Source organism: Rhineura floridana, chromosome 5 (assembly GCF_030035675.1).
Source record: "Rhineura floridana isolate rRhiFlo1 chromosome 5, rRhiFlo1.hap2, whole genome shotgun sequence".
Taxonomy (NCBI): Eukaryota; Metazoa; Chordata; class Lepidosauria; order Squamata; family Rhineuridae; genus Rhineura; species Rhineura floridana.
In genome coordinates this window covers 92,737,574-92,754,037 of record NC_084484.1, presented here as the reverse complement: position 1 = coordinate 92,754,037, position 16,464 = coordinate 92,737,574, and the positions used below count along the sequence as shown (strand labels likewise).

General features: G+C 41.0%; 1 protein-coding gene and 1 long non-coding RNA gene across 5 annotated transcripts in view; one reads left to right on the top strand and one right to left on the bottom strand.

Annotated features, from left to right (window-relative positions):
* Positions 1-13,619, top strand: part of NDP (norrin cystine knot growth factor NDP) — a 44,827-nt gene extending 31,208 nt beyond the window's left edge. For 2 of the 4 annotated variants that reach the window (XM_061627494.1, XM_061627493.1), the window contains 2 exons: positions 5,435-5,790; positions 12,805-13,619. In XM_061627494.1, the coding sequence (XP_061483478.1) occupies positions 5,572-5,790; positions 12,805-13,032 (447 nt within the window). In that variant the 5' untranslated portion in view covers positions 5,435-5,571 and the 3' untranslated portion in view covers positions 13,033-13,619. Of the gene's footprint in view, positions 1-2,731; positions 3,754-4,616; positions 5,038-5,434; positions 5,791-12,804 lie in introns of those variants that run through there. The other 2 variants (XM_061627495.1, XM_061627496.1) reach the window with 2 other exon arrangements.
* LOC133385120 (uncharacterized) lies at positions 8,793-13,022 on the bottom strand. The gene is made up of 3 exons (XR_009762779.1): positions 12,751-13,022; positions 12,239-12,279; positions 8,793-9,443 (listed from the first exon to the last, which is right to left on the bottom strand). It is a non-coding gene; the product is annotated as an uncharacterized LOC133385120 (long non-coding RNA).
* Positions 13,620-16,464: the final 2,845 nt, after the last annotated feature.

Below are 16,464 nucleotides of genomic sequence, written 5' to 3'. Positions count from 1 at the left end.
TTGCAACTGTTTATACTTGTTTTATGGTTATTGGATTTTAAAGGAACTGCCTTGGTTTCCAAACACCAACCCTACCTCACAGGCTTGTTAGAAAGACTCCATACACACACACACACACACACACACACACACACACACACACACACACACACACACACACACACAGTAGATGTAAAAATACACACACCAGGCCCAGCCTCCAAGAGGTGTATCTTTAAAAGTTGTGCAGGGGGAAGGGAGAATTCCACCTTGTGGTTTTTCCCATTACAGGGTTGCAAGAACACCTGCACTTGGCTGACTTTCTCTTCTTCTGAAGATACAGGATCAGTCTCAGGCCAGGAACCTGGCAACCCTACACCCCATATAATAGTTTATTGTCAAACCAGTTGGTCATTGCAAAACATTTTTTTAAAAATCAGTATTAGTTTCCTACATAATAAAAACTGTGATACCTAAGTAAGCCCTGCCTAACTGCTTTAAAAATAGGATTGGAGGAGAGAAAGATTCACAACACACAGTTCTTTGCTATGTTCACTCAAAAGTTCCATTAATTTTACAGCACAATCCTAACCATGTCTACTCAAAAGTAAGTCCTATTGAATTCAATGGGGTTTACTCTGGGTAGGTGGGATTAGCATTGTACCTTTACTCCCAGAAAAGTGAGTATTTGATTAAATCTTCATATTGGGAAGGTTTTCAAACCAGTGCCCTCTTCAACAGCCCAGGGTTTGACTCCTGCACACAAGAGAAAAAACCCCTGAAAGCTATATACTTAATTTATCAGATTTTCAGATAATAGGAAAAAACCAACCATTTTCTGACTTTGCAATGAGGTCTAGGCACTGCCTGGAGGTCAACAAATCACAACCCTGACTTCACTTATTGGCTACCAACCTGAAAGGGCGGGGTTAGAGCAGCCAGTCAACAGATCATTTCATGGAATGTGTGTGTGTGTGTGGGCTGACATTTTGGTGTATATCTTGTGAACCAGACCACCTAGAAACTTTTTTTTAAGTTAAAGCTGAGAGTCCAGAGATTAAGGTGTCTCACCCAGAGGACCCCCAAAAGCCAGAGAGGACCCCCAAAAGCCAGAATATCTAGCCAGAGGACCCCCAAAAGCCAGAGAGGACCCCCAAAAGCCAGAATATCTAGCCAGAAACTGGACACCTGGTAACCCTACCCCAAATGCTTGACAATGTTTCTGTGGGATAAGATGAACTTGTGTGCTCTTTAACAGGAGACAGTTTGAATGGCATCCAGTGTAAGTCCAGTTTAAAGATAAAGAGCCCTGAGAAGGGAGAGCAGCGGCCTTGAAGTTGCCCATCAAGAGTTAGTTCCTCAATAGCAAACTGAGCAGGCACACAAGTCTCCTGGTCACCATCTGTGGTGAGCTGTATTGTATTCAGCTGTGGTGATGGCAACGTTGTATGCCTGGCTTCCCAATGCCGAGTGTTGCTGCTGTTTACCAAGAGGGAGAATCTGACACTCATGCCACCGCACCTGCACTGCACTGAGCTTGCTGTGCCTTGCCCCTCCCACTCCTCTTGAGAAGCCAGGCATGCAATGCTGCCCTGCCTGCTGATGGCATTTCTATTTAAATTAATGTAATTACATCTACATTTGCACCAACACATACAAATCAGCACATGCAAATGTTATGCACACCGGTACCGTCTTTGCTCTCTTTTGTAGTGATGTGTACGTGGCCCTCCTACTGTAGGACAATTAGTTTTCTGTCTTCCTCTGTTGCCACAATATTGCATCCCTGCACTTGCAGAGAACTGAGTACTGAGTGGCTTCCATAGAGTTGTGGTGGATCCCTCTCCTTTGACTCTTGTGAAGAGCTTACCCTAAAAGGGCCTGGCAGTTCATGTTAAGCGGAAGCCCTCCTGTACCTTACCTAGCAGCATCAGTTTGTTCTGCCCCAGGGACCTCGCAGTCCTGAGAAACAGAAGCAGAGCTGTGGCCTGGATGAGCTGCTGGATGTTTTACATCAACTGCCTGGCTGCGTTGGCAATGTACACCCATCACAGCAGCAGCAGGTCTAGGGAAGTGGCAACTTAGCAGAGGAGGGGGAATGTATGGTAAGCCTCTATGGGAGCCACTGCTCACCCTGCTCATACACATGGAGCCCATGACCACAACCTCCACTTTCTTCCCACATTTATTGTAAACCTATGCAATTACATTTATTACGGTGTCTGTAATTTCTGATCTCTTTTTTGTAACAGCTCATTTGGAGCTAGTTCTGCAGGGGCCACCACTAAATCTCGCAGCTGTAAGGGAGGTTCTGTAGGATTCTCTGCTCAACCATGCAACACCCCATGCAATCACCGGCCTTTCTAAGTGCCACCATGAAACCCGCATCTCCCCAATTCAGTCCACCACCAGGAAGGGCTTGTTCTCCAGTGGTGCTGGGTAGGGATGGAGAGGAAATTGGATCCAGTTCACATTTAAAGGGGAATCTATCTAATTCATACTTTCTGGAAAAAAAAGAACTGTGCTATCCTTCATGAGCACTTCTCTGAATTTTGCAAGGCAGTTTGCTGGCCGAGTTATGTATACAAAATGCCTATGCTAATGGTAAAGTGTACATGTAAATGCATATCTTAGTGAAAATAGCATGCAAAAATGCAACATATTCAGGGAAATTGCTTTGCAAGCATGTGTTTATTAGGCAATATTGCATGCAAAATGTGTACATTAGGAGAAAATTGCACTAAAATGCTAATGAATTTTCATGAGGACTTTAAAAAAAATCAAATTCACAAACTGATGTGGAAATGTGAAGAACTGAATTTAAGAGTGAAAAAGATGAGAAACAGAGAAAACGAAATGGACAGATTTGTTCATTCCTACTGTTGGGTAACCCTCTTCCTTTTGTTGTTATATGCCTTTAGGTCGATTACAACTTATGACAACCCTATGAAGATTCATAGGGTTTTCATGGTAAGAGGTGTTCAGAGGTGGTTTCCCTCTGTCTTTATAAAGCCTTAATCCTGATACAAAGAGAAATGGTAGAGAGGAGCCTCTGGGTAGGGGGTGGCTTAGCAGTACCTTGGCCCAAGCAGGTGCACATTAGCCCAAGCAGGTCTTAGGAAGCACAGGTGGAAGCCAGATGCCAAGACCTAGGGGTGCCAAGTTTAGGGCCACAATAATGTGGTCTTTGTCATGTAGTTTGCCCTTGCGTAACTGTTTTTTCTTTTGGAAATAATAAGCAGGTGTGTGTGTGAGCCAGATTGAGGCCATAGTGGGGGAGGGGGGAATGTAACCCTTTGCCCATGCAGCAGCCCTAATTGAAATCCCAGCCACTGTGCCTGCCATTGGTGGCAATGGGAGCTTTCTGTCCATTGCAAGTAATAGGTCTAGGATAGACATTCCAAGAGGATTTGCAGCAGGAGCAAAGGGTTAAAACCCCTCCTTCTCCCATGCTGTGGTCCCAGTCTGGCTCCCCCACAATTATGTGACAAATGCCACATCTCAATTTTGGGCTCTGTTTTGGAAATAAAATCCATTTTCTCAGCATCTTGAGATATGTTCTCCCTTGTTTTTGACGTCTTACTTTGACCCTAATGAGTGGTTTGGGCTGATGTTAGTGACTCTAGGATTGGCATTTTAGAGATATATCCTTTCAGAGATATATTAAAAAGAAAAGACTTGAAGTAAATAAATAAATGATAGCACTGTACTACCCCCTTTTGCTTATGGATCCATCCACCACTGACATGCAGCCCCTGGAAGGTCACCAACAAGGTAGGTTCTCAGACTGAAAAAGGTTCCCCACCCCTGCTGCCATTATACAATTGCATCATAGTTTGACTTAAAGCAATATCATGTGGCTTTTGAGGTTATTTGTGATCTCTCTCTCTCTCTCTCTCTCTCTCTCTCTCTCTCTCTCTCTCTCTCTCTCTCTCTCTGTGTGTGTGTGTGTGTGTGTGTGTTGCTTAATGAATGTAAATGAACATTTGCATATATTTGAACAAATGAACATACTCAAACAAACAGTGGCTCCCACTTCTTTGAGATGGAAAAAATCCACATCTTACCATGTGTCTTTCATATGAACTTAATATGACCATAGAACCTATTAACAGTAAAATGTCATTCAGATTTCATTTTAGATAAGGATTTGTGAAAAATGGGTGCCCTCCCACTTAGGAAGGCAAGATAATATTTTAATTTCCTCTAGCACTGGACACTCATATCCCTCTCTCATACACACACATACAGAGCTTGGCAGTAATTCGTTATAAAAAAAGAATTACTTGTAATTTATTACTTTTTTGAGGAACAAGTGGCTAATTTCTTTACATTTTGATTGTAATATGAATGAATGAATTTATTCTTATGTTCAGAGACCAATATAAAACATCAAAAAACAATATTAGTACAACATAGGTTAAAACAAGGACGAGGAGTAATTTGATTACTTTTGAAGAGTAATTGTAATGTTTCCAGCATTACTTTTGGGTACTACTGGGGGGGGGAAGCAGGGGAAGTCTTCTGCTCCTCTGATTTGTGGATGAAAATCATGTGTAAACTGGGCTTCTGTGCAGCATCGCTCTTCCCTCGTGCTCTGTGGGTGGGTAGGAGGCGACGAGGGAGGAGGTGGAGAGTGAGACAGAGAGGCCCTCTAGGTTTAGAGGCCCTCTAGGTTTTTTAAACTAACTTAAGTGTAATTGTAGTGATTACTTTTGCGTAACGGTAAAGTAATCAATTCCTTTCAGAATAATTGCAACTGTAATGGCAATTTATTCCTTTTTGGGGCCATGTAAAAGTAACTGTAATTTATTCCTTTTTTAAAGTAATCTTCCAAGCTCTGCACACACATCTCTGTGTGTGCTCACACACACCGTTTATTGTGTAGGCAAGATCTACTTTACTTTTTGCTAGCAGCAAAACCATGCACAGTTATTTCCACATATGTTGCATATATTTCAGTGGGAACAGCTATTTATGAGACTGCAGTGCATAAAAGCAAGTGTGTAGCAGGGTCAGTCACTGGTTTGAACTCGCTGAACAGATCTCTGGGGAAAGGTATGAGCCCAATGAATTCATTTTCACCTTCTTACTTTAATGTAACTGTTTAATCCTCTGGAAGAAGCCTTTCTGTTTTTCATGTGAAAAACGCAGCCTTTTTAATGTTCAGAAATCCTCAGGTACATTGCTAAATAATTGACACTGAACAGGATCCATGGGAGACTTTATCACTTAAAAATATTTCTTGCAATATTAAACATCCTTATTATTGAAACACTGATATAGAGTCTTTCAATATTGCAATCTACTGCATCTACTGTGGGATGATGTTTGCTCAGTCAGTATTTCTTGGCTAACATCAGTCTTTTGAGCTTTATTATTATTTATGCCTATTATACTCTAGAGGCCATTTTGTTGTTGTTCAGGATCTTAATTTATTTATTTTCTATCCCAGCCATGCAGGAGATGTTTTAATGGATGATATCTTCAACAAATGCCTAACTTAAAGCCAGCAATGATCACCCAGAGACTTAAAGCACAGCTTTCACTTTCTGCAAAAGGGACTAGGCCTCAGTCTTTAGAGTGCTTTTGATGCTCTACCTCCCTCTACTGTATTTCCTGAGAAGTTCTCCAATGATGGGAAATCATGTATTAGCCGCTTCGATTTCCATGCTGTCCCTTCTGGCAATAATGGGAGACACAGACAGTAAAACGGATGGTACCTTCATGATTGAATCAGACCCAGACCGTTGCATGAGGCATCATTACGTTGATTCTATCAGCCACCCTTTATACAAGTGCAGTTCAAAGGTAAGTGCGACCATTTGCCTCTCGACCTTTGTTACAAGCAAGAACCATTTTAAAAAGCACCATAAAAGAAGGCAATGTAGTTTTGTAAATCATATCAAGGGTTAGCTTAATTTTGGAAGCTTCACATTTTGTTGCTGTCTCAGATCATTACCTTGTGGTAAATCCCTTACAGCAGGGATTCCTAAGCTGCGGTCCACAGACCATCCGTGGTCCATGAGCGTCATGCAGGAGGTCTGAAGCGTGTCTGTAGATTTGTGGCTGAAGATGGGAAATGGCACATCCATCACATTGACTGTTCATGTTGATTTTAATTGTATTTTTATTGCTTCTTTTTTCTTATATTGTATTTTATCGTATTACAGTTTGAATTCTATGGAATTTAAATTGTAGTACAAAAATACAAAATATAGGAAATAAAAGAAGCGATAACAATACAGTTAAACTCATACAACATCTAGCGCAGTGCACTGCAATTGCTCCAATAGGCAGAAGAATCATTAAATGGTCTGCCAAGACCCTTAGCCATTTTCAAATGGTCTGTAGGTAAAAAAGGTGGAGAGCCACTGCCTTAGAAGTGTTTTGGTTGATATTTCTTCAGCACTTGGGGGCAGCACCAACACCAAATCACAAGTATGTGGCCATATATACTTCCAGGCATGATGAAAAGCCATAGAATTGTGTATGGTTTCTATTATATTTTAACAAAAGGCAAGACAAATTAGACCCTTTTGGTCTGCATGAACAGGAATGAGACCCAGAGCTGAAGTCTGATACTATGATCAACCTCAGGACCAGCTCTACCATTAGGCAGAGCGAGGCAGCTACCTCCGGCAGCTGATTTTGAATGTCATGAAAGGGCAGCACCTTGCTAGTTATTTAATTTATTATTATTGTATTTTTACTGCTAGGAAGGAAGAGAGGGTTTTATGCCTCAGATACTAAAATAACTTGGCTGACTTTGGGTGTTGTGCATTTTGACTTGAGGTGGATTGTGGGGTGCCATTTGCTGTTCCACCTCAGGCAGCAAAATGTCTTGAGCTGACTCTGGTAAACCTCTCTTCATGTTCCTCAGATTTTTTTTCCCTATTAAATACCTTGTTCTGCATATCAGTAAGAGAGAGTGTCATGTCTAAACCAGCTAGGAATTTGCAGCAGAGTAAATAGGGCATGAGGTCAAAGAAAGGACATTCAAAAATGTACGTGGAAAATGGAAGACAGACTTCTTTGTGTTTTACAACATAATCCTGTATGTATTTTCTTAGAAGTATGCCCCATTGAACTCAGCTTAGTGGGCACAGGTTTGCAGCCTTCATGATCTTCTTCAGCCATCACTGATTGTATCTGAATTAAGGGAAATATGGCATCATGAAAATCAAGCTGACAGATTCAGTCTCAGTAGCTTGTAGCAACTCTATTGGTATGCCATCTGTTTCTGGTGATTTGTTTCTTCCAAGTATTAGCTTTCACTTCACATTCGAAAATTTCTAATTCTTCCATGAATGAATCTGGCATCTCTTTTATAGAGTTCTTCAGTGTATTGCTTCCATCTTCCTTTTATTTCATCTCGGTCAGTCAGTGTATTTCCCTGTTAATTATTCAACATCCCTACTCTTGGTTTAAGTTTCCCTTTCATTTCTTTAACCTTTTGGAATAGGGCTCTTGTTCTTCTCTTTTTGTTGTCCTCTTCTATTTCAATAGAATCACTAATAGTTCTCTTTGTCCCTATGTACTAGTCGCTGTATTGTTGCATTTAGGGTTCTGACCGTGTTTCTATCTCCTCTTGCTTTTGCTTTCCTTCTCTCTTTAATCATTTTAAGAGTTTCTTCAGTCATCCACTGAGGTTTTTCTCTTTTTAACTAGAGGTATTGTCTTTTTGCATTCTTCCCTGATAATGTGTCTGACTTCACTCCATAGTTCTTCTGGTTCTCTGTCAACTGAGTTTAAGGCCTCAAACCTGTTCCTTATTTGATCTTTATATTCTTCTGGGATGTTATTTAAATTGTATTTTGGTATTATGATTGCTTTGTTTTTCTTCTTTAGCTTTACTCTGATTTTTGATACAACCAGTTCATGATCTGTATCGCAGTCTGCTCCTGGTCTTGTTTTTGCAGAAAGTATGGAACTTCTCCATCTTCTGCTACCAATTATATAATCAATTTGATTCCTGTGTTGACCATTTGGTGATGTCCACGTGTACAGTCGTCTTTTCAGTTGCTCAAAAAATGTGTTTGCAAGAAACAAATTATTGGCTTCACAGAATTCAATAAGTCTTTCTCCTGCTTCATTTCTGTCTTCTAAGCCCCAGTTTCCCACAATTCCTAGTTCTTCTCAGAACATCTTGTTTTGGTGTGTGATCAATTTCTTCCTGTACTTTTGTGTAAAATCTCTCCAATTCCTGTTCTTCTGCGTTTGCTGTTGGAGCATAGACTTGGATGGTGGTTATGCTAATAGGTTTCCTGTTTAATCTCATTGATATCACTTGCTCAGATCTTGCGTTGTAGCTCCTAATTGCTTTTGCTGCATCATTTCTTACTATTAAAGCAACCCCATTTCTTCTTAATTTCTCATTTAACATGCAGTTAAAGTAGGGAAATTAGCCACAGTCTTTGAGATGATATTTTCCAAAGTGCTGTTAAATGAGTTGCTGCATTCACTGAAAAGACACAACATAGGCTAGGGAGTTCATTTTTTGCTGTGTGGAAATCTTCCTGAATTGTCTCAGCGTTCAAGATTGTAGCCCTCACTCAGGTTATTTTAAAGTCCAGGAGTTTCCAAACTCCCCCCCCCGCGGACTACTTGAAAATTGCAAAGGGGCTTGGTGGACCACTGAGTGATTTTTCTGCCTGTTGTAGCAATTATTATGTTAGATGCTGTATGATTTGTAACTGTATTTTTATGGCTTCTTTTGTTTCTTATATTTTATTGTATTACAATTTGAATTCCATAGAATTCAGATTATAATACAACAGAATACAGTATAAAAAATAAAAGAAGCCATAAAAATACAGTTACAAATCAATATGAACATTTAATACAGATATGCCTCACGGGCCACTGGTGGTCCATGGACCACAGTTTGTGAACCCAATTTTGTCATTCCCCTCTTAGTCAACTTCATTTGCTACAGACTTCCTGATATGCTTCATATTGTGAAGGAATTAAGTGGAAAGTTTGACCATGTAGACACCCTTTCCTTCTACATGATGGTGGTGCCATATTTTAAAGTGTGGCTTCTAAGAAATAATGGAAGAGCAATGATTTCCTCATAACAATCAGAAACGTCTCTAGCCCTCCTGCCAGGCCTATATGTATTTTAGTGTCTGTGAATTAGGAAGAGGAGGAGGAAGAAGCAAAGAAGAAGAAGATGAAGAAGTGTTGCCTCAAAAATGTTTTGAAAAAATCAGATTATATAGAATAGGAAGATGTCATTAGAAAATTGTTAAAACATTTCAAATGGGCACAAGAATACAGTTTTCCCAGTATAGCATTCCTATTATTCCTATTTAGAGACCCAGTTTGATGTAGTGGTTAGAGTGTTGGACTATGACCTGGGAGGCCAGGGTTTGAATCCCCACACAGCCATGAAGCTCACTGGGTGACCTTGGGCCAGTCACTGCCTCTGAGCCTCTGAGGAAAGCAATGGTAAACCCCCTCTGAAAAAAAGAAAACCTCATGTTAATAATGCAATAACCATCAATGCATCCAGATTAATTTAAATATATAAATGGATATAAGTCATCAAAATGTCCGAATAGGTATCCACACAAAATTGACATTTGTAAGACGTGTTCAAATGTAGAAAGGGCACCGAGAACCTCAGACCATTATGTAATAGACTTAAAAGCCTTGAGGGCTTGAAGTGGAAGTCTCTTGGTGACCCACAAAAATCTGCTTTTGTCCTGCCATTAATCTCCATACTACAGGAATATACTTTAAAAATACATGGACATCTGCAATTATCAAGGATTTCGCCAATACAACACTGATACAATAATTTCAAACCAAAAAGAATGTATCTCTGGACATGTCCATGTTATATGCCTCAGCGAGGTATTCTCAGCACTACACCTCCAATCTCTCTCAGTATGTGCAATGCCTTCCTGAAAAGACACTGTGGAGTCAAATACAGTAGTAACAATAATCTTGAAAAATCCACAGGTGGAAACTTGGATGGCCAAAACTGGCCAAATGAGATGGCTGTAGTCTGGAGCACTACCACATTTGGGAGACATCAGCTGCTATGGTTTTTTAAAGGCAGAAATCTTTTTGCTCTAAAAAGAACCTCATTACAGTTTATTTTTAAATGCTTAGGTGGAATGAAGATTCATAGCAAGGTTCAGTCTATATCTTGGATATATTCAAGATGAAATAGCAAAAAATCGGTGTATTTGTTGTGGCTATTGTCTTGCAGACCTCATCCTGATGAGACATAAAAGTGCTCCTGAGAAATAATAACATGTGAATTGAAACTCAGAGTGCGGAAGGGTGGACTGCCCACTATGTAAATGGGGACGGGCATAGCTCAGTGGTAGAGCATCTGCTTGGCATGCAAAAGGTCCCAAGTTAAGTCCCTGGCATCTCCAACAAGGGCTGGGAAAGGAGTCCTGTCTGAAACCCCGGGGAACCACACTGCGAGTCAGGGAAGACAATTCTGAGCTAGAAGGACCAGTGATCTGACTCGGGATAAGACAACGTTTTATGTTCTTACTGAAGTTAGTAGCAAAATCCAGGTAAAAACATGCCATTTGTATTTCTCAAGGGATATGAAGTTCATTCATATCCACACACATCCATCATTCATGACAGCTTCAGACCTAGTTTTCTTCTGAGCCAAATGCAGTAAATGTGGCTTACATATGGTTTCAAGTGATTTTTGGCCAACCTTTTGTTTTCATTTACAAACATGAGAAAATGCCAAGAAAGTCTTTTTGCTTGAAATGTTGTGCTTGGAAAAATTCAGTATGGCTTAATAGCAGCTGTTGAGTTTTCTTCTGTGTTCTGTTCAATGAAAGTGAGAAAGTGAGAGAGCACCATCGATTGGAGCTCTAACACCTGCTGCTGGTGCTGGCTATTTTGTCCCATGCCTTTGTTTTCTCTGCAAAAGGTAGCTTAAGAATCTATACTGAGACTTGATCCCCAGTATTCTTTTAAAAAAACCAAATTATCTTTCTCTGTTTGGCCTAAAGTAAAAACGAAAACAACAAACAACTGATGCCAGTATCATTTACAGTATTTTAAGAATGTATAATATAAAATAATATGAATTATACAGCCACGAGAGTGGCTATATACTATTGTCAGCATGGATTTTTCGTATTCTGCAACGTTAAATTGAAAATACCCCCATGCCATTCTGATGTTTCCTATAAGCTCATTTCAAAACAAAACCTTGCAAATCTTATAGACCTGAACTCAGAAATGCTTGCTTAACAACCCTTTAAATTTTCATGGTGATACACAAAACAGTCAGAGAGAATCGAGAGTTCAAATATAAAAAGAGAGAGAAAAACCAGACCACTTTTGGACTTTTTTCTATGAGTTCTCATAATCTGTTGAAATTTATTAAAAAATCAGCCATGTTCACAGAGTACCTGTAATCCTATTACTGACTTTGCCCCATACACTGACCTTCATAGTCTGCAGTTTAAAAGTTAAAAAAATACCTGACTGATTTTAATTAATGTAAGAAATTTAGCAGTGAACTGAATGATAATGTTGGGCATGCTCAGTAAGAACCAACTGTCTGTTCTAAAAGCCTGACTCCCAGCTGTTTGGCTTGCCTAATCGGGGCCACACCCACACCAGACCTTTATTTCACTTTAGACAGTCATGGCTTCCCCCAAAGAATCCTGGGAAGTGTAATTTGTGAAGGGTGCTGAGAGGAGATTCCTATTTTCCGGATAGAGCTCCAGCGGCCAGAGGGGTTTTAACAGTCAGTCGCTCTGACTGAAGCTCTGTGAGGGGAACAGAGCATCTCCTAGCAACTCTCAGCACCCTTCACTACTTCCCAGGATTCTTTGGCAGAAGCCATGACTAAAGGGAAATAAAGGTCTGGTGTGGCTGTGGCCAGGGCCAGCTTTGGTTTAAATTTGGGTGGGAGGCTACATGTGTCTGCTGTAGAATAAAAAGGGGGGAACCCTGAAAAAGAATGGTACTGTTCACAATGTGTTCCTTTTGGAAAGGAAAGGGGCTTTCCCTCTGCTCAGTGCCCAATCATCCAATCTTCTCCCCTCCCCTTCCTCCCTCCCCCTTCCTGCCCTCCTCCTCCCCTCCCTGCCCCTCTCCCAGGTCAGTTTCAGAAGAGCATCTCACTGTGACGTGTTGCTTTGTAATTATATAGCAGAATGTTATTTATTTATTCAATTTGTTACCCACCCGCCAGCATAAGATCCCAGGATAGGCTACAAATTACAGTCACAAAAATAGGGTGGGTCCTAAAAATACATACCACAAGTGTCAAAGACCAGGGTAACGAGCTGTGTCTTCAGCCTATGACAGAAATTGCATAATGAAGAAACTATACAATGAAGATGCCAGACACAACTCTGTGAGGAAGGAATTCCACAACATAGGGCTGCCACATAGAATCCTGGGTGACCATCCTAAATTTCCGAGAGTAATGGAACTCTCAAGAGGACCCCCTCTGCTGATTATAACACCTTTCATCTTGCTCTGACCCTTCTAATTTATTTCCCAGTTCAGTTTCCTCTTTAAGCCTTGAGCGTTGGTCAAGGGTAGAGACTTCTGGGTCCTCCACCAAAGCATTAAAAAAAAGCAAATATACTTACTTAATATATACGAAATGCAGCTTATGCGATACAAAACTTTTCTTTTGTTAGTGCAGAGTATATAATTATATTATTAACATGAAGCAATGAGGCTTAACTGGTTTATGAATGGGGCTGCTTAACAGGAACCAGATAGTTACGAATTATACATTTTTCTGCTGGTGTCACAAACCTGCACTGCTCTAAGGCTAGATGTCCTCATTCCTTTTGTCTCCCTCCTTTACAGATGGTGCTGCTGGCTCGCTGTGAGGGACGCTGCACTCAGACATCACGCTCTGAACCAATGGTGTCCTTCAGTACAGTGCTGAAACAGCCTTTCCGCTCCACATGCCATTGCTGCCGGCCACAGACTTCCAAGCTGAAGGCCATGCGCTTGCGCTGCTCAGGTGGCATGAGGCTCACTGCCACCTACCGTTACATCCTCTCGTGCCACTGTGAGGAGTGCAACTCCTAGAAGCAGAAAAAATGGGACGGACATGTGCTCTATAACAGGATTCCCAGAAGCAGCAACAGCCAAGGGTGGCTTTTTTGCCAACATGCTATTACACGTCTGACACAAGCAAGGCTGATTAAACATGGATTTCATTTTCAGAACTACAGAAAGCAAATCATGATGTTGCTTGGGATTGTGCCAAATCATGAAACAGACATCAGAATGTATTTCTATACCGAAGAAGAAAACTCTTATGATGGTGATGGACTGGTTTTCAGAAACTTTTATTGGAAAGATACTAGGGGTAGTTTTTTCTGGTTCAGTAATTCTTTATCCCTGATTAAGGGATGAACTATGACTCTTCATTTTGAGTGTCCTGCCAGTAAAAGTAAAAAATGAAAGAGATTATAGAGTATGTACATTGGATGTCATTATGTGGGAAATGTTTTATTTTAGAAGAGAAAGACTCCATCCCTGTATACAGAAGCCTGTTGTATCTTTTAAATATGTCCCTTAGTTTATATTGGCCTTGAAAATAGACTGTATTGATGATAAAAGTTGTATTTTATCTGTTCTGGCAGCCATGTGCTGGACAATTTATTGTGATTTAGGTGCAGTTAAAAAATAAATAACAAAATTTATTGAACTACTATTGCAACTTCTCCAGTATTGAGAAGGCATATTTACAGTCAAGGGCAGAAGCTTTGCAAAGAGCCATCTACAATTGGGCCTGTTTGTTACTATATTAAATTATAACATGCATGGGCCAGAGCTTGAATGAACACATGAGTATTCATCACTAAGTGTATCATCAAGTGATTACTTACATGGGTGAAACAGTGCAGACTGGTTTTTTTGCACTTTCATGCCATCTGACATCACCTTAAGCACAATATGTTGCAGTGGAGACTGAAATATTGTAATGTACATGTATGTGTAAATGAGCTGTGGCTATGATATGCACTACTGAAATGATCAGTTCCAGACGAGTAGCCTTGTTACAGAGCAATGCATCTTGTTGGAGGCCAGCAGAAGTGGAGCCGGTGAAGCCGGAGCTAGCAGAAGGGGCCACCACATCCAGCTGCCGTTTGGAGGCCTCTGGGAGGGAAGGATGTTGGCTGCATTGGCAGGGCATGGAAGGAAACAAACTACATGTTTCTTTCCACCACCCCTTGTCCTGGAGTCCCAGCTGGCAGGACAGAGGGCAGCAGGAGGGAGCCAAACGGGACTTGAATATAGTGTAAGCCCCCCCTTGGCCCCTCCCCAACACACCCCTCTTTGGGTCCTTGCACCAGCTTCTGCTGGCTTCCCTATGCTGGGCTGGGCTTCCCCAGCAGATCCCTGGTTGAGTCAGGTTGGGCTGGCTGCCCCATGGTTGTGCTGCGGCTTTGCCGGAAGGGAGGCTTCTGCCAGTATAGCCTATCTGAGCCGGGACCCGGCAGGCTCAGCCAGGGATCCATGGTATCCACCTCCCCTCAGCCTGGCATATATACAACTTGGATATAGAGTCTTTGACTCTAGTCCACAATTAAGACAAGTGTTTTGGCCCCACAAAAACTAACCATTGCGGCCTTTGTAATCAACAGCCTGCCTTCATCAGATAGAAAACAATGACAAGGGAGGCTTATTTTAAGTCATGAAGCTTTGCTTCAGATATATTTCAAATATGAAGAAACAGTGGCACAGAAAAGGATTATACCTAGAAATATGTTAGAGTCTGAATTAATCGCAAAGTTTATTAGATAGTTCTTGCTGTAAGAGTAGGAACAGGCAGGCCATTGCAATTATAGATTTCTATGCCTAGCTTTCAGTGATTAATACGGAATGGCACCTAGGATGGCAATGTATTCTTCCAAACAATTAATCACTTCCAGAAGCAATTTTCCTTTGTAGAAACCCACATAGATCTACCATATGAAGAAATAATGTTTGCCCTGAATTCTTTTACTCCCAACCCAATCCCCCAGTCACTTGTATTAAGATCTAAGAATTGCAGTCATTCTAATTTTGTTAGAGCAGTTTTACGGCACTGCCCTGAATATGAAAAAAGTAAAGATGGGGGCCAGAAGTAAGCAGGCAAGCAGCCCATCTGTTCTATGTCATCTAATCTGTCTGGAATAATTGCCATATTTAGCAACCAGGATTTTGACAATTACATCACAGAGATTCCATTAAACACACTGAAGGAGTCCCCAGTGTCTCTTGGGGAATGGTTGCCTGGCTAATGAAAACAACAAATGTAATGGCCCTCTGAATTTGTAGCCAAGTAGCTTTATGACCTACATGCCCATAATTGTGATCATCCAGGGAACACCAAAGTTCTTTGCTATTGGCTTTCCATCAATAATCTAAAGAAAATGGAGATTAATGGCAGGTGTGAGCTGCTTTCTGTAGCTAAATTCATAGACAGGATATCATTCGTGGCAGAAATGTGAAGAACATGATGGCATCATAGATAGATAGATATTGCTTCATGTTGACTGATATTTCTTTCATCCCTGTGAAATTATCTTGAACACATGAGGGATGGAACCAGGAGAGTTTAAAAACAAACTTCTCCTAAAACGTTACTTTTGTATTTCTTTTACTTGTGGTGTAATGTCTATATACGTCTACTCAGATATAAACCTTATTGAGTTCAGTGAGATTTACTCCCAGCTAAGTGTGCATAGGATCGCAGCATTATTGTTTTATTTATGCTATGGGTATAGCTACCAAAAATTAATGTTTATGGGCTTCTCAATCTTCTATGCCTTCACATAAAACCTGTATCATGGAGAAGTACTGTATTGCTGCTTCTGTGAACAGAAAGGAAAAGGCAGAGCAAGGGTGAAATGGAAATTGACTTCCTTCAAGCCGATTCCGATTTATGGCGACTCTATGAATAGGGTTTTCATAGTAAGTGGTATTCAGAGGGGGTTTACCATTGCCTCCCTCTGAGGCTGAGAGGCAGTGACTGGCCCAAGGTCACCCAGTGAGCTTCATGGCTGTGTGGGGATTCGAACCCTGGTCTCCGTTCTCGTAAGCCAACACCTTAACCACTACACCACACTGCCTGTAAATGGCTCACATTTTATTTGACATGCTTCTTTTCCTTCCTACAAGTGATAAGAGACTTCTGATTTTTTTCCCCAAACAACCAAACTGTCACCTGAGAACCATTGTTATCACATCTGGAAAAAGACATCTAAACCAGCCTTTCCCAATCTTTGCATCCCCAGATGTTGCTGAACTACAGTTCCCATCATTCCTAAAATTGGCCATGCTGGCTGGGGTTGATGGAAGCTGTAATTCAATAACATCTGGGGACCCAAAGGGTGGGAAAGGCTGATCTAAATCCAAGTTGTTAACTAGCCAGGCTAGTCAGAATATAATAGTCAGTTGGCTCTATTTGGCTATTGTTATTGGGTCATAGAATCATAGAATCATAGAGTTGGAAGGGGCCTTGTAGGC